The following is an 18,860-nucleotide window of genomic DNA, read 5'->3' as shown; positions in this document are numbered from 1 at the left end:
TGGACTTGATTGTCAAGGCTATTTGAAATGCATGCCATTGGGAGCATTTAATAAATATTGGGAGCTTGTCCCCACTACCACCCCTGACTATAAGGACCATAAGTAGCCAATACAGCCAATAAAGCCCATAAATACAGTGCAAGCGTGTTGTTTGAAGTCTATGTGTAACAACTGAGAATTATGCGCACTTTGTGGTTTCTGTAATTACAGACAAAGGTCATGGATGAAAGACAGGAAATTAACATCGTGCAGTGCCACTTTGATCCTGTGAACCACAAGTAATAATGCATTTTTTGAAAAATGGATTGAGGAGAAAATGTTTTTTAAAATAAGTGGGAATATTTTCAGATACATCAACTATGAATGGTTTGAAAAGATTAATTGAAATTCAGTTAATTAAATATCCCAGCATTTAACCATTAATTTTATGTAGATTTTAAAAAACAAAATTATTCAGCTTTGCTTTCTTGATTTTTAATTTTGTACACATGAACAAGAGGGAATAAAAGCAACACACACAAAATACTGGAGGAACTCAGCTGGCCAGGCAGCATCTATGGAAAAAAGTACAGTCAACATTTCAGGCCGAGACCCTTCATCGGGCCTGGGGAAAAGAAAATGAGGAATCAGAGTAAGAACATGGGAGGAGGGGAGGAAGAACCACAGGTGTTAGGTGAAACCGGGAGGGTGGAGAGGGGTGAAGTAAGGAGCTAGGAAGTTGATTGGTGAAAGAGATACAGGGCTGGAGAAGGGGGAATCTGATAGGAGAGGACAGAAGGCCATGGAAGAAAGGAAGGAGGGGACAGCAGGTAGGAGCACCAGAGGGAGGTGATGGGTAGGTAAGGAGAGAAGATGAGAGAGGGGAATAGTGGGGGGGGGGGGGGGGGCATTACCAGAAGTTTGAGAAATCGATGTTCATGCCATCAGGCTGGAGGCTACCCGGACGGAATATGAGGTGATGTTCCTCCAACATCATTGTGGCAGTAGAGGAGGCCATGGACTGACATGTCGGAATGGGAATGGGAAGGCATTATTCATTTCTATCTCTAGATATTCTAACTCTTGCTTATTGTTTCTCAGAAAATAAGTATATTGAAAGATGCTGGCAATTAGTTCTGTGCTGAATTTTTTGTGTGTGGGAATGCAATATACTAAAATGAAAGTACATGGAAATTGTATTCCTTGTCAGGGTAGGGTTGAACAGGGTGTGAAACTAGGAATCAGAAACTCAGAGCGTGATAAGGCAGTGGAAGGTTTGAAGATGAGGAGTTTACAATGGCACAAAGATTTATCAAAACTAAGTTGGAAAGAAAATGAAGAATTAAAGAAAATTGAAGCCACAAAGCTACTTGTGTTTAAAAAATGGAAATACATTTTGTTTAATTGCTCTGGTTAAATATTCTGATGTAATAATTGATGCATCACTTCCAGCCAACCAAGTGTCTATTCAGGGAATTCATTTCTCTACCAGAGTATTTTGAAATAACATATCTAGAGGAAGAAATTTGAGGAAGAAGTCCCGTTTCTGTGACAGAATATTTGCAATTGCCAGTGTCATCAACCATCTCTTCAAGTTCCTTTTTCTGCATTGTGGTATTGTAGTATGTAGCTGCTCAGATCACCATTCAGCTTACTGGTTTGCCTAATGAAAAGAAACGAGTTAGAAAAACAAAACACATGAATGGCAAAAGTTATTCAAATCTAACACTTCCAACAAAAAAGTTGTTTGTTTGTTATATTACTTTTAATCTCCACTTCATAATTTCTGTATTCGAATTCCATGCTGATTGAAACACAATAACTGTTACCTGTTCACATCCACACTGAGGAAAAAATACAAAATGCTGCACTGTATTGTGAAATCGCAGTGTCGTGCTTAAAAAGATTTCCTGCTTACTTCCACAATCTTTTGGATGTTCAGACCTCCAGAGCAGTAAAGTGAGTTTCCTCAGATCAATTTGAAAATGACAGTTGATAACATCTAATTGTCTTTATTCACTTTGCTAGAGAGACTGAGGAACAGGAATGAAACTTCATTTACATGGATCTTATTTTTAATTATTTGAACTGGCAGTAGAATACTGTTTTATAGTTCCTGTTCAGGAATTGGATCTGGAATTTACATTTCTTCAGTAAAAGTTCTTCAACTGAGTACTAGTAAAATCTTCTAAAATCTTAGCTCTGCTTGTAAGCAGAGTAGATAATGTATTATTTTCCTTTTTATCTCCTTCACTTGCTCTTTCCCAGTTATCTCCAACTCTCCATTATCATAAGAAATTGGAGCAGGAGTCGGCCATCTGGCCCATCGAGCCTGGTCTGGCATTCAATAAGATCATGGCTGATTTGGCCATGGACTCATCTCCACCTGCCTGCCATTTCCCCATAACCTGTAATACCCCTACTATGCAAAACTTTATCCAACCTTGTCTTAAATACAAACCCCATTTCCAGAAAAGTTGGGATATTTTCCAAAATGCAACAAAAACAAAAATCTGTGATATGTTAATTCACGTGAACCTTTATTTAACTGACAAAAGTACAAAGAAAAGATTTTCAATAGTTTCACTGACCAATTTAATTGTATTTTGTAAATATACCCACATTTAGAATTTGACGGCTGCAACACACTCAATAAAAGTTGGGACAGAGGCATGTTTACCATTGTGTTACATCACCTTTCCTTTTAATAACACTTTTTAATCGTTTTGGAACTGAGGATACTAATTGTAGTAGATTTGCAGTTGGAAATTTTGTCCATTCTTGCTTGATATAAGACTTAAGCTGCTCAACAGTCCGTAGTCTCCGTTGTCTGATTCTCCTTTTCATAATGCGCCACACATTTTCAATAGGAGATAGATCTGGACTGGCAGCAGGCCAGTCAAGCACACGCACTCTGTGTCTACAAAGCCACGCTCTTGTAGCCCGTGCAGAATGTGGTCTGGCATTGTCCTGCTGAAATAAGCATGGACGTCCCGGGAAGAGACGTCGCCTTCACGGCAACATATGTCTCTCTAAAATCCTAATATACGCCTCATAGTCAATGGTACCTTCCCATACATGCAACACACCCATGCCATGGGCACTGATGCACCACCAAACCATCACAGATGCTGGCTTTTGCACCTTTCGCTAATAACAATCAGGATGGTCGTTTTCATCCTTGGCACAGAGAACTCGATGCCCGTTTTTTCTGAAAACTAGCTGAAATGTGGACTCATCTGACCACAGCACACAGTTCCACAGTCTTTCAGTCCATCTGAGATGAGCTCGGGCCCAAAGAACTCGCCGGCATTTCTGCATAGAGTTGATGTATGGCTTCCTCCTTGCGTAATAGTTTCAAGTTGCATTTCTGGATGCAGCGACAGACTGTGTTAAGTGACAATGGTTTTCCGAAATACTCCCGAGCCCAGGTGGCTATAATTGTCACAGTAGCATGACGGTTTCTTAGGCAGTGCCGCCTGAGGGCTCGAAGATCACGCACATTCAACAGTGGTTTCTGACCTTGCCCTTTACGCACTGAGATGTCTCTGAATTCTCTGAAACTTTTCACAATATTATGTACTGTAGATGTTGAAAGACCTAAATTCTCTGCAATCTTACGTTGGGAAATGTTCCTTTTGAACTAACTAACAATTCTGTCATGAATTTTGGCACAAAGGGGTGAGCCACGACCCATCCTTGTTTGCAAAGACTGAGCCTTTGATGGACGCTACTTTTATACCCAGTCATGATACCTCACCTGCTACCAATTAGCCTGCTTAATGTGGAGTCTTCCAAACCGGTGTTACTTGAATATTCTGTGCACTTTTCAATCTTATTTTAACTCTGTCCCAACTTTTGATGAGTGTGTTGCAGCCATCAAATTCTAAATTTGTGTATATTTACAAAATACAATTAAGTTGGTCAGTAAAATCTTTTCCTTGTACTTTTGTCAGTTAATTAAGGGTTCACGTGAATTAACATATCGCAGATTTTTGTTTTTATTGCATTTTGGAAAATACCCCAACTTTTCTGGAAATGGGGTTTGTATATTTACTGAGGTAGCATCCACTGCTTCATTGGGCAGAGAATTCCACAGATTCATCACTCTCTGAGAAAAACAATTCCTCCTCGTCTCCGTCTAAATCTAAATATTGAGGCTATGTCCTCTAGTTCTAGTCTTAACTACAAGTGGAAACAACTTTCCTGCCTCTATCTTATCTATCCCTTTCATAATTCTATATGTTTCTATAAGATCTCCTCTCATTTTTCTGAATTCCAGTGAGCACAGTCCCAGGCGACTCAATCTCTCCTCATAGTCTAACCCCCTCATCTCTGGAATCAACCTGGTGAACCTCCTCTGCACCGTTCCCAAAGCTAGTGTATCCCTCCGCAAGTAAGGAGACCAAAACTGAATGCAGTACTCCATGTCATGTCATACTGCAGAATTTTTGTTATCCTCCAGCACTCTTTTCTCCTATTTCTTTATGCCTAATTTCTTTCCTTTCCCTCTCAAGTGAGTTTGGTGTTTTAAATCTTAAAACCATGAGAGTGATTCTGAACAATTAGTAAAATGTCTGCTTTGTATCACAAAATATTTCAGAACCCCCAGGATTCCTTATGGATGTCCAGAGTATCTCAATAATGTACGCTGCTGTAATCTGCCCCTGAGAAAGAAACTAGAGTTCACATGAGAATGGGTTCATCAAAGCACAGGCAGGATAAAAGCATATACAGTAACATCAAAACTATTGGCTGTTAGTAGCCTTCTTTAGTGGCAAGAAAGGGAATGAACTCCATCCTAAAGGAAAAATCTAAACTGGAAATAAAACTATTATAATCAGAATCAAGTTTACTATCACCAGCATCTGTCATGAAATTTGTTGTTATGTGGCTGTGGTACAGTGTGATACATCATAAAAACTGAATAACAGTAAGAAGCGTGAGTGTGTGTGTGTGTTAAACAAGTAGTGAGGTATTGTTGATGGGTTCAATGTCCATTCAGAAATCGGATGGCAGAGGGGAAGTAGCTGTTCCTGAATCACTGAGTGTGTGCCTTCAGGCCTCTGTACCTTCTCCCTGATGGTAGCAGTGAGCAAAGGACATGCCCTGGGTGATGGGGGTTCTTAACAATGGATGCCACCTTTCTGAGGCATTTCTCCTTGAAGATGTCCTGGATGCTGGGGAGGCTAGTGCCATGATGGAGCTGACTAAGTTTATAAGTTTCTGCAGCTTGTGTCGATCCTGTGCAGAATCCCCCACTCACATACTAGGCGATGATGTTAGAATGCTGTCCACCGTACATCTGTAGAAATTTGCAAGCGTCTTTGGTGACATACCAATCTCCTCAAACTCCTGATGAAATACAGATCCTATTGTGCATTCTTTGTAACTGCATCAATATGTTGGACCCAGGATAGACCCTCGGAGATGTTCACACCCAGGAACTTGAAATTGCTCACCCTTTTCATTTTCAATAACTTTGTGAGGACTGGTGTGTGTTCCCTCACCTCGCCCTTTCTGAAGGCGACAATCAATTATTTGGTCTTACTGATGCTGAGTACAAGGTTGTTGCTATGACACCACTTAACTAGCGGATATATCTCGCTCCTGTACGCCCTCTCGTTACCATCTGAAATTCTGCCAACAGTAGTTGTGTCATCAGCAAATTTGCAGATGAGTTTTGACTTGTGCCTAGCCACACAGTCATGGATGTAAAGAGAGTAGAGCAGTGGGCTAAACACACATCCTTGAGGTGCACCAGTGTTGATTATCAGCAAGGTGGAGATGTTAGACCATAAGACCAGCAGCAGAATTAGGTCATCTGGCCCATCGAGTCTGTTCCGCCACTCAATCATGGCTGATCCTTTTCTTTTCTCCTCCTCAACCCCAGTTCCCAGCCTTCTCCCTGTAACCTGGGCCTCTGTAAAAGATGTGTGTGTGTTAAATAAGTAGTGCAAAAAAGTTGTGAGGTATTGTTCAAAGAAATGTTATTTCTGATCCACACATACTGTGGTCTTCTGGTGAGGAAGTCGAGGATCCAGTTGCAGGGGGAAGTACAGAGGCCCAGGTTTTAGTCAGCTCAGATCTTACAAGGGAAAATCTTGCTTGATTGATGATATTGAATTCTTTGAAATGGAACAGGGAGAGTAGGCAAAGTTAATGCCTTAGAAGTATTTATTTTTCTATATTCTTAAAAGGCATTTCCTTAGCTAATTAATAATTGCTTTATTATTGTGGTATGTACAAGATACAGTGAGAAGCTCTTTTGGAATTGGAATTAGCTTTTTATTGTTATATGCACCAAGGTACAGTGAAATGATTGTCTCGCATTACTGTTCATGCAGATCAAATCATTACACAGTGTGTTCAGGTGATAACAAAATAGAGAATAAAGTGCAGTGTAGGTAGATAATAAGGTGTAAGATCATAACAAAGAAGATTGTGAGGTCAAGAATCCATCTTGTCATAATAGGGAGCCATTCAGGAGTCTTTTAAAACCAGAGCTGAAGGGGTCTTTGAGCCTGGTGGTACATGCTTTCAGGCTTTTGTATCTTCTGCACAGTGGTAGAGAGGAGAAGAGGAAATATCCAGGGTTGATAGAGCCTTTGATTATGCTGAGTGTTTTAGTGAGGCAGCGAGCAGTCCATAGATGGATGGCTGGATTCCGGGATGTGATGTGATGTGATGTGCTGAATTGAGTCCACAGCTTTCTGCAGTTTCTTGCAGTCGCGGGCCGAGTGGAGCAGCCATGATGTACCCAGGTAGGGTGTTTCTATGGTGCATTGATAAAAATTGGTAATGGTCAATGGGGACATGCCAAATTTTTTTTTATCCTCATGAATAAGTAGAGGCGTTGGCGAGCTTTCTTGGCTGTGGCGTATATGTGGTTGGACCAGGACAGGCTATTGCTGATCTTCATTCCTAGAAACTTGAAGCTTTCGACCCTTTCAACTTGAGCACCATGGAGGAGACAGGAACAGGTATACCACCCCTTCCAGACAGATCGTTCAATAAGTACATTGCAGAAGTACAAAAGGAATAAATGCAGAATATTGTGTTACTGATAAAAAGAAATTATAGTGCAGGTGGACAAATAAAGTGCAAGGGCCATGTAGATTGAAAGTTCATCCTTATTGGGGATTTGCCAAATTTCATCGGCCATCTGAGGAAGTAGAGGCAGTGGTGTGCATAAAATTTTAGAATTGTCAGTAATGCTCTGGATTTGGATGGTTAGCTGTTTTCAAGTGTAGTATCACAGACTTGGAGGGCAAGTGCTGAACAGTTGTAGTTAACAATTTTTCTTAAGGATTTGGACTTGAATCAAATTTCTAAAAATGTGCAAAATTTCAAATTGTAGAGGTGGAGATTGCTTGCAATAAATTTTAAGAAAACGTGTCTAAATTTGTGGAATAGGTGTTTAAATAAGAAAAGCATAAAGAAAAGTACAGATAAACACAAGGTGATATATTTCTTGGGGGAAAAATTAAATCAAATAAGGAATTAAAGGATTTTGGAGCAAATACGTCACTAAAACTGGTAGGGTGAGTTAATATAGCCATTTTCCAAAAGAAAATGAAATAAAGTACAAAGGTGTGTTTCTGGTTAGTGAGAGAATTGAAAAGTTCTGCTATCTACATATTAAATCATTATTAGATTATGTTTGGAGTTCTACTTGCAATTCCAGTTGCAATAGGATACTAGATGGACTACACCCCAGGATTCTCAAAGGCGTAACTGAAGAGATTGTGGGGGCATCAGTAATGATCTTCCAAGAATCACTAGATTCTGGAATGGTGCCAAAAGACTGAAAACTGCAAATGTCACTCCACTCTTTAAAAAGGGAGGGATGTTAAACAGAATATTATAGACCAGTCAGCTTTGATTTCAGCAGTTGGGAAGATGCTGGAGTCTATTACTAAGGATGGGGTTTTGGGGTGCTTTGAAGTGTTTGATAAAAATAGGCCAAAGTCAGCATGGTTTCCTTAAGGGGAATTCTTTGAGGATAGACAAAGGTGGATGTTGTTTACTTGGATTTTCAGAAGGCCTTTGACATAAGGCAACTAAACAAGATAAGAGTCTGTAGTATTACAGGGAAGATACTAGCATAGACTGAAGATTGGCCGACTGGCAGGAAAGCAAAGAGTGGGAATAAAGGGGTCTTTTCTGGGTGGCTGCATATGACTGGTGGTGTTCCACAGGTGTCGGTGTTGGGATTGCTTCTTTTCATGTAATATGTCAATGATTTGGATGACAGAATTGATGGCTTTGTGGCCAAGTTTATGGATGATACAAAGATACATGGAGGGACAGCTAGTTTTGAGGAAGCAGGCCATCCGCAGAAGGGTTTAGACAGATGAGAAGAATGCATAAAGAAGTGGCAGGTGGAATACAGAGTAAAACGCTTCAGCAGCACAGGAGCGCCACAGGGAACCGTACTCTCTCCGGTCCTGTTCACCCTGTACACATCTGACTTCCAATATAACTCGGAGTCCTGCCATGTGCAGAAGTTCGCTGATGACACGGCCATAGTGGGGTGTGTCAGGAATGGACAGGAGGAGGAGTATAGGAAACTGATACAGGACTTTGTGATATGGTGCAACTCAAACTACCTGCGTCTCAATGTCACCAAGACCAAGGAGATGGTGGTGGACTTTAGGAGATCTAGGCCTCATATGGAGCCAGTGATCATTAATGGAGAATGTGTGGAGCAGGTTAAGACCTACAAGTATCTGGGAGTACAGTTGGACGAGAAGCTAGACTGGACTGCCAACACAGATGCCTTGTGCAGGAAGGCACAGAGTCGACTGTACTTCCTTAGAAGGTTGGCGTCATTCAATGTCTGCAGTGAGATGCTGAAGATGTTCTATAGGTCAGTTGTTGAGAGCGCCCTCTTCTTTGTGGTGGCGTGTTGGGGAGGAAGCATTAAGAAGAAGGACGCCTCACGTCTTAATAAGCTGATAAGGAAGGCGGGCTCTGTCGTGGGCAAAGTACTGGAGAGTTTAACATCGGTAGCTGAGCGAAGGGCGCTGAGTAGGCTACGGTCAATTATGGAAAACCCTGAACATCCTCTACATAGCACCATCCAGAGACAGAGAAGCAGTTTCAGCGACAGGTTACTGTCGATGCAATGCTCCTCAGACAGGATGAAGAGGTCAATACTCCCCAATGCCATTAGGCTTTACAATTCAACTGCCAGGACTTAAGAACTTTTTTTTTTTAAAGCTATTATTAATGCTTTTTGAATTAGTGATTTAGATGCATATCATATTATTACTGAGTTAAGTATTGTATGTAATGAGTTTTTGCTACAACAAGTGTATGGGACATTGGAAAAAATGTTGAATTTCCCCATGGGGATGAATAAAGTATCTATCTATCTATCTATCTATCTAAAACAAAATATGGTCATGCACTTTGGTAGAAGGCTAAAAAAAAAAGCATAGAACTATTTTCTAAACAAAGAGCAATTAGAAATCAGAGGTAAAAAGGGACTTGGGAGGCCTTGTGCAGGAATCTCTAAAGCAGGGGTTCCCAAAAACTTTTATGCCGTGGACCAATACCATTAAGCAATGGCATAAAAATGTTTGGGATCCCCTTCTTTAAAGAGGTCCTTCCCTAAAGGTTAACTTGCAGGTAGTTGGTGGTAATGAAGGCAAACTCAATGTTGGCATTCATATTGAGAGAACTAAAATATAAAAACAAGAATGTAATCCTGAAGCTTTATAATCCTGACTGCACTTGGAGCACTTTAGCACAAACGATGTGCTGGCATTGGAAAGGGATGTATCCTCCAGCATATTGTGTGTGTTGAAAGATGTTAGAGCTTCTGCTAACTACTTGTAACTAAGCAATATGAAATGCTTTCCATTAGCTCCAAGTGATGAGTAGCAACTTAATATCAAAAGTATATTCAATCCTGTATGTTTCTTGCTATATAAGATAATGTCTTTTCCTCTTTAGATGTTTTGAATGATGCCATATTTGACGAGGACCATGATGAGATGGTAATAGTGAAGGACATTGACATGTTTTCAATGTGTGAACATCATTTAGTTCCATTTATTGGAAAGGTAAGAACAACAAAATCTGTCTTTAGTTGAGATCAGCCACACCATTAACTGAGTGGCTAATCTGAATACAATGTCACACTGTAGTTAAACTGCTCAGTGAGATAAAACGTCAAACGAGAAAAGCAACATAATCTTGGTTTCTGGGTCATGCATTAATTTTTTTGAAGGCTGATTTCCAATAGAAGGAGGTTAATTTACCACCATCCAGAGCTAGAGCATTTGAAAAGCTCCTGACATTTATTTAAAAATTCTTTGGTGAGTGCAAGGAATGCTTCAGGGTAGACATCACCAAAATAAACCAGATCACAACTGACAGAACCTTATACAATCTGAAAATTATTGCATGAGCAGGTCTCTGCAAGGGGATGTTTGTTTTCTATCATGCCTAAGGGATCAATTCAACACGAATGGTCAATAAATATTTAGAGAATATTGAATTTTACCGTGACCATTTCCAGTAAAAAAAAATGATTAGTATACTTGCAATATTTTTGCAATTCTGCCCTCATTGTTGGGCTTAAGGATTATGTTTCCAGCTCCCCTACTTCATATGATTTTTTTAAATCTTCCTTCATTTAATTTTAGATTGGGACTAGCTGCTGCTGCAAAAAAAAAGTGTAATCCTGAGATGGAATCTCAGTCTGGTGTTTAGCTGTCCACTCAATTGAACCAATACACTGAAGAGATGTTTTGATACAAACGATGTTAAAGGTTGAGGCCCAGCCGATTCCTCCGACAGGCTGCAGGGAAGGCCGAATAAAGTCCCAGAGCACTGCAGCACAGAAACAGGCCCTTTGGTCCTCTGACTGAAAAAGATCCCCCTCAGATTCCCCTTAAATATTTCACCTTTCAATCTCAAAACATAACTTCTAGTTCCAGTCTCTCCCAACCTCAGTGGAAAAAGCCTGCCTGTATTTACCCTCATACTCATAATTCTGTATACCTCTTTAAATTCCCCCTTATTCTCCTACGCACCAGGGAATAAAATCCTAACCTATTCACCCTTTCTCTATAACTCAAGTCCTCAAGACTTAGCAACATTTTTTGAAATTTTCTCTGTACTCTTTCATTCTTATTGATATCTTTCCTATAGGTAGGTGACCTGAAATGCATAAAATACTCCAAATTTGGCCTTGCCAATGTCTTATATAACTTCACTATTACTCCCCAACTCCTGTACTCAGTACTTTGATTTATGAAGTCCAATATGCCAAAAGCTCTCTTTTATGACTCTATCAACCTGTGACACCACCTTCAAGGAATTATGGATTTGTATCCCCATTATGGATCACTTTGTTCTCTCACATTCCTCAGTGACTCATTGCTCACTGCAAGTCCTACCCAGGTTTCTCCTCCCAAATTGCAACACTTCACGTCTGCATTAAATTCCATCTGCTGTTCTTTAGCTGTTTTTCTAGCTGGTCCAGCTCCTGCTGCAAGCTTAGGTAGGCTTCCTCATTATCCAGTACACCCCCAGTCTGTGTCATCTGTAAATTTGCTGATCCAGTTAACTACATTATCATCCAGATCATTGATAGAGATGACAAACGAAAAGGGATCCAGCACTGATCCCTGTTGCACACCACTAGTCACAGGCCTCTGGTCAGAGAGGCAACCATCTACTACCACTAACAAGAAAAAATCTGCAGATGCCGGCAATCTGAACGAGATGCACAAAATGCTGGGGGAACTCAGCAAGCTAGGCAGCATCTAGGAAAAGAGTACAGTCAACGTGCTCGTTCGGCTGAAGCATCGACTGTACTCTTTTCCACAGACGCTGCCTGGCCTGCTGAGTTCCTCCAGCATTTTGTGTGTGTTGCATCTCGTACCGCGCTTTGGTTTCTCCCGTGAAGCCAAGATCAAATCCAATTTGCTACCTCATCTTGAACACCAAGTGAATGATCCATCCAGGACATCGTTAAACACTTTGTTAAAGCCCATCTTGACAACATCCGCTGCCTTTCCTTCTTCAACTTTCCTGGTAACCTCTTCAACAAACTTTAATCAGACGCTACCTAGTACGCACAAAACCTCTATGACTATTCCAAATCAGGTTTTGTCTATCCAAGTACTTGTACAGCACATCCAGTCCCTTAGAATACCTTCCAATAATTTACCCTCTACCGATGTCAGACTTATTAGCCAATAATTTTCCGTCTTATCCTCAGAGCCTTTCTTGAACAACAGAAGAACATTTGCTATCCTCCAGTCTTCCAGCATCTCACCTGTAGCTTAGGACTTTTTAAATACCTCACCAAACTCTGATTTCTACACTAGCCTCCCTTAAGATCTGAGGGAACACCTTGTCAAGTCCTGGGTATTTTTCCACCCTAATTTGCCTTAAGACAGCAAAAACCTCCTCTTTTTTATTCATATATGGAATATATAAGTTCATAATCTTGTTACTCTTTGCCTCAGTTTATAGACTCTGTGTCCGTATCCTGAATGCAAAAAATCTTTTTAAGTTCTCCCCCATCTGTTGACAGCTCACTGTGAAAATTTTTTACTTAATTTAGCGATACAATGCGGGACAGAGCCTCCCGGCCCAGTGAACTGCACCATCCAACAACCCACCATTTAGTCCTACTCTCATCACAGAACAATTTACCATGACCAGTTAACCTACTAACCAGTACATCTTTGGACCATGGGTGGAAAGCAGAGAACCCGAAGGAAACCCATACAGTCACAGGGAGAACATACAAAATCCATACAGGTGGTGCTGGAATGAACCATCTTTCATGACTGGTTTAAATAAAATATTAATATGTTCCCTAGGTATTAATTTTTAAAATGTACTAATTGTTTAGTTTTGCTTTCAACTCAATCAAACCGGTTGCTGCAGTTTACTACTAAGGTCAGCAACCCCAACCGATTAATTGGAATTACCAGGTGTAGAGTGCAACTGGCCCCTCAGCTCAGAACATTTTGTACGTTGTATTGAGCTCTTTGGCAGAGCAGCAGATCGGGAGTAATGGCATCTGACATCTGCATTGTCTAAGAGTGTGCTTGCAACAACCAGACGTAAAAGTCAATGGTAGAATGGCCTGCAAACTGGTCCTTTTGTTGGACCTGTTTGCAATAACCAGCAAAAGAGTGGCCAATTTAGGCTATAATTCATAGCTGTACTTTAACTGCAGAATAATAAATAGTACAATGTTCAAATGTTTCGGGGGGGGGGGGGGGGGAGGGGGTAAGTCTTATCTTCTATTGCCTGCAATACATCTGATCTGATAATATATTGTAAGTGTTATGTTTTGTTTTGATGGGTTTGTGCATTCCTTTGATTTGGGGACAAAAAGAGCAATTGCCTATGTAACCCTGGATAAAGATTGCCACCATTTTTATAGACAAAATGTTTATGTAGCAGGATTATGTAGCATTTACACTACACGCTGCATCCACAAAGCAAACAGCATTATGAAGGACCCCACACACCCCTCATACAAACTCTTCTCCCTCCTGCCATCTGGGAAAAGGCACCGAAGCATTCGGGCTCTCACGACCAGACTATGTTAACAGTTTCTGCCCCCAAGCTATCAAGACTCCTCGATACCCAGAGCCTGGACTGACACCAACTTACTTCCCTCTACTGTGCATATTGTCTTGTTTATTATTTATTGTAATGCCTGCACTGTTTTGTGCACTTTATGCAGTCCTGGGTAGGTCTGTAGTCTAGTGTAGTGTTTTTTCTGTGTTGTTTTTGCATAGTTCAGTGTAGTTTTTGTACTGTTTCATGTAGCACCATTGTCCTGAAAAACATCGTCTCGTTTTTACTGTGTACTGTACCAGCAGTTATGGTCAAAATGACAATAAAAAGTGACTTGACTTCACTTGAGGGTTCATAATAATTTTTTCTACAATTTATTTTTAAAACAATATTAGATGGAAGAGGAATTATAAATTACTGCATTTATTCTAATGGGGATTGTTGCTTAGTCTAGGTTATTTAAGGAATTTAAAGACTCACTTTTCAATCAATAATTTAATGCTCTTCTCCACATCTTGAAACAAAAGCATACAATAATGAAATAATAGATCCAAACAGCTGTCACTGTATGCTTAATTGTAGTATTCTTGGTTCTTCTCACTTTAACAACATTGGGTTGAGGACCAGGCTCCAGGGACCCAAAATGGCATTGCTGATCAAAACAATCATTCCTGATCCCAAAGCCTGGTTCCTTCTCCATACACTCCCATGATACATTAAAAAACCTTGCTCTTGATCACAAAATCTAGCATTCAGAGAATCGAGGATGCAATACATATTACAACACGACATGCTACTTTAACCTGCCAGGTTTTTTTTTGCCCTTTAAACATCCTTTAACCAGGATTAATCCAGCTGAAATGCAAACTAATTTCCTTTATTGTCTCTTCAGTTATATTTTCTGCTCATAAACCAGAGTTACCAATATAATCTATTAAATGTAAGATTCTCTACCTTTGAAATTCTCTCCTTTTTTTCCAGGTTTCAATTGGTTATATACCAAACAGAAAAGTTATAGGAGTGAGCAAATTAGCCAGGTAACTAGGCCTAAGAGCTTGAGAGAGAGAGAGAGAGAGAGAGAGAGAGAGAGAGTGAAAGATGCAACAAATGGGAGTTTGTAGAAACAATGGTTTCAGTTGGATGTGCACTATTTCAGTTAGCCTGAATAGGAGCAAGCACCCAATGAAACAAAATCTCCCCAATTGTTGGTATCTGTGGCAATACCCTAAGTCTTTGGTTTGACAGAATAAAGAAGTTAAAACCACTGTAACATGGTGCATGTGTGCCAGTAATTTTTCTTAATGAACTATTTTAATCATATTTAACTGTGGAACATTACTATATATTGGTGTGATCAAAAGATACCCAAATGCCATTGATGTAGATCTGCATGACCATTGCATTACTGGAAATCTTTTGCAATGCCCGTTTTGCCAAAGACTTGAGAGATATAACACTGGCTGTTAATTCCTTTAGAAAATCAGAGTTGCATATAGTTTAGCTCATTGTCTTGTAGTTGAATGAACACCTTTCCCTGGAGCAGTATTACTCACAGCTTGCTATTTATTCCAAAGGGCTGCTTACAATTGCATGGTCATCCCATTGCACACATTTGGCCTCATACTGATTCGGGACCCATCAGAAAATATCAGCATCTCTTTTGTGTTCAGAAATTTCAGTTTGACCTGGCTGAGAAAGTTCTCGGTCCCTTCATTGTGTGGTCAGATGTAGTCAATGTTTTCTTTCCATTCTGTAGGTACATATAGGTTATCTACCTGAGAGGCGGCTCCTTGGTCTTAGCAAGCTAGCCAGGTAAGTAGCGAATAGCTGTGAATGAGGACTATGAGGGCATCTTTACTTCAAATCAATGCCTTCCATCATTGCTTTGTTTTTATTTAACATCTTACATTTACCTTAAGAAGTTGGTGCAAAACGACTGTTGAATGTATCAGATACAGTATACTGCTAACAAACCATAACTTCAAAAACATCTGGGCTAATTCATTAATTATTTTGGATTCAAGATACACTTAAGATATATATGAATGCTAAGTTATTGAGTAGGTACTAAACTGAAGTCTGTACATTTTTGAGGCAGAAAGAGGATTGAGGATATTAGGAATGGCAAGAAAGTGGTGAGTGAGAGGAACAGACAGAATCCCACTATGGTGAAGGGAATACATATATATCTGTTTGTTTCATATATATCAAAAATCTTTCTTTAATCATATTGTGACAACAGTTTGATTTGTATTTATAGGTTGTCAGATAATCTTATCCTTAAGGTAAAGAAGAATAGATTTATTCAAACTGGAAATCTGATTTTGTTCAGAAATCACAAATCGATCATTAGTGCAGTCCTGTAATGTTGCATTTGCTTTTGTTACATGTCTCCATCAAAAACGTTAACTAGTTGACATTTTATAATAAATCAATTATAATTTATCTACTAACACACCTTTTGAAGTGTGGAATTGGAGCAAAAATTAATTAGTTTCAATTGCGAGCATTTACACAAACTAAATTCATTTTTCAGTAATTCCTCAGGTGTAAAGATCTTTTCTTCAACATATTTAGCAACTACCACCCTTAATGGGAATATTTCATAGAACATATAGTCAACAGTAACACATCAAAGAAAGATGGACCAGCAGGTTCAAGGCTGAAATATCTGAATATTGCGGCAATCATTTATCCAATAAAAACACCTTGTACTTGTGCGTTTACAATAGATTCCAAAGATGACTCCAAAATAATCTCTGCATAGTAGCCAAAAGCTGATTGTTTGAGTGTGATGACATCTGTCAAGTGTTAACCTATCCCAGCAGTTCAAGCTTAAAGCAAATAAATTATTATTCTTTGGGGAAGTCCTCATGTTCTATGAATTAGAAATTAAACTTTCCATCATTTAGTAAAGCCAGCCTCTTTGGTCAGTTGCTATTCCAGTACTATTTCTTTCATTAATATTTGATCTTCTATGGAATACTGACTTTCCTTCCTTACCTTCAGGATGCATCTCCATAAATCTGAAATGGAAATTCACCTTGGTAATCCAAATTATGCAAATTAACTCAATTTACACTTCATTTACCATGAGTATATTGTTTGCTATTGAAACATTTGATTTATCTACTCATAATCAAGTTATACAAGTATTACTATAAAACATTTTCTCAAATGCATCCTCCTGGTATTTTTTTTAGCTAATTTAGTTCAGAAAAATGCCATGTCAAAATACAGATATTAATGTTATTATGGATTTTGATATTAAATGCAAATATCATAGAGAAGCAATAACATTAATACGGACTTAAGTGCCGTCTTTTTTGTGTTCATGCCACACTAGGGGGAAAAAAACTGAGTGAAAGGAAAAGTTTGTTGTAACTTACTGAAGCATTTCTACTGCATTTATGTACATGCTTAAATTAATTACTCATTCTGACTTTTGATCTTCCAGAATTGTTGAGATTTACAGTAGGAGACTTCAGGGTAAGTAGTTAATTAAACTGCCAAAGTTTTTTTTTAAAAATTTGATATGCATCTTACCACATAGTATTCTGGTGGGATTTGACAGGATAGATGGCAAGAGGAGGTCTCCCTCATGGGGAAATCTCTAACATTGAGGCACAAGTTCATAGAAACGCCTACACTCCTTTCAAGACAAATATGGAATACACTTTACAGATCTTGTGGGTGGAGTATTTGAGGCTGAATCACTGAATCTTTTCCGGGCTGAGATAGAGAGGGGAACTAAGGTTTCAGGATGTAGCAGGAGTGGGAATCTGAGCCTGTCAGATGAACACGATGACAGAATATAGAGTAAGCTCAACGGCACACCGCTACACGTGCTCTTATGTGCTGACCTAATTTTAACTATAGTCTTTGTGCCGTTTGGTCTAATAATTAATAAACTAACCCAGTGAGGCCAGTGTTTAATGAAAATTGTTCAACACCAACAAATTGATTGTGGCCTTAATGAATGGGAAGATATCAGAACATGCCCTGGTCTTTATTGAGGTAGGAAACTTTACATTTTAGGGCGTCAACTTCTTGGACTATCTGTCCTGGGCCCAAGATACTGATGCAGTAATGCAGAAGGCACATCAGTGGCTCTACTTCATTAGGAGTTTGATGATGTCCATCAAAGATTCTTGCAATTTCTACAGCTGAATGGTGGAGATCACTCTTACTGGTTGCATCACAACCTGTTACGGAGGCTCCCTTGCACAGGATCACAAAGTTGTCGACTCAGCCAGCTCCATCACATGCACAACCCTCCCCAATATTAAGGCCATCTTCACGAGCAGTGCCCCAAGAATGTGACCTCCACCGTGAAGGGTTTTTACCATCTGACATGTACCCTCTACTTATTACTTATGTCTGAGAAGAGTAATGAGGATTTAATATATTTTTATGCTAATAGCTGTATTATCAAACACTTACCTTTTGCATGAAATGTATCAAACTACTACATAGTAGGAATTCAAAGGTTCATTTTCTTGTCAAAGTATACAACTCTGATATTTGTCTTATCCAGAGAGCCATGAAATACAGAAAGACCATGAAAGTTGATGCAAGGAAAAAACATCACCTCCCCCGCACAAAAAAGAAACAGAACTTGCAGAACCCAATATCCTCTACCCCCTCCCCATTTAAAAAAAAGCATCCAACCCCCGACTCCCTCATCCATGAGAGAAAAAAAACTGTGATAATAACCATCCCCAACCTCCTCTCTCGCAGAAAATAACAGCTACAATAATAATCCCTGACCCCCTCACTCATAGAAAAGAACAGCGACAGTAGCACCAAAATCACCACCCCCCATACACAAAAAACTAACAGATACACCAAGCCACCAATTGGCCACAAGAGAGAAAACACCAAAAAAACTGAAGGAAACCAATATAAAGTACAGCCCAGTAATCACATAAATCTCAGAATATTGGAAATATCCTTCCATCCGCACACAAGGAGAGTGACTGCATGAACTCAGTCCTTCCACAAAAAGTGAGCACTGATCCCGGTCCGAATTTAGTTTTATATATTGAAATAAACATCATCAAGTACAGTTCTAATTTCCCTTTTTAAAGTAATAGTTAGCTCTGAATTCCTTCCTAATGGGTACATGGTTCTGTCCATTTGCAGTCCAAGAGCGTCTCACTAAACAGATTGCTGTTGCAATCACAGAAGCTTTACAGCCTGCAGGAGTTGGAGTTGTAATCGAAGCCACGTAAGTTCTGAACACAGAAAAGCTAAACTCCTTCTTTTCTCTATAATAATTCTTAATACAGATTGAAAATGAATCCAACATTAAGTTG

At 39.5% G+C, this 18,860-nt stretch overlaps 2 protein-coding genes across 2 annotated transcripts in view; one reads left to right on the top strand and one right to left on the bottom strand.

Moving 5' to 3' along the window:
- The window catches only part of gch1 (GTP cyclohydrolase 1), a 53,110-nt gene that overhangs the window by 22,651 nt on the left and 11,599 nt on the right, over positions 1 to 18,860 (top strand). Inside the window, exons 2-5 of the mRNA XM_073039881.1 lie at positions 9,943 to 10,052; positions 15,299 to 15,354; positions 17,000 to 17,031; positions 18,688 to 18,772. Coding sequence (XP_072895982.1) covers positions 9,943 to 10,052; positions 15,299 to 15,354; positions 17,000 to 17,031; positions 18,688 to 18,772 — 283 coding nt within the window. The remainder of the gene's footprint in view (positions 1 to 9,942; positions 10,053 to 15,298; positions 15,355 to 16,999; positions 17,032 to 18,687; positions 18,773 to 18,860) is intronic.
- Positions 1,497 to 18,860, bottom strand: part of samd4a (sterile alpha motif domain containing 4A) — a 237,053-nt gene continuing 219,689 nt past the window's right edge. The window contains exon 13 of the mRNA XM_073039878.1: positions 1,497 to 1,642. Within this exon, the coding sequence (XP_072895979.1) occupies positions 1,626 to 1,642 (17 nt within the window). The 3' untranslated portion in view covers positions 1,497 to 1,625. The remainder of the gene's footprint in view (positions 1,643 to 18,860) is intronic.

Source organism: Hemitrygon akajei, chromosome 3 (assembly GCF_048418815.1).
Source record: "Hemitrygon akajei chromosome 3, sHemAka1.3, whole genome shotgun sequence".
Taxonomy (NCBI): domain Eukaryota; kingdom Metazoa; phylum Chordata; class Chondrichthyes; order Myliobatiformes; family Dasyatidae; genus Hemitrygon; species Hemitrygon akajei.
This window is presented reverse-complemented; position numbering and strand designations above follow the sequence as displayed.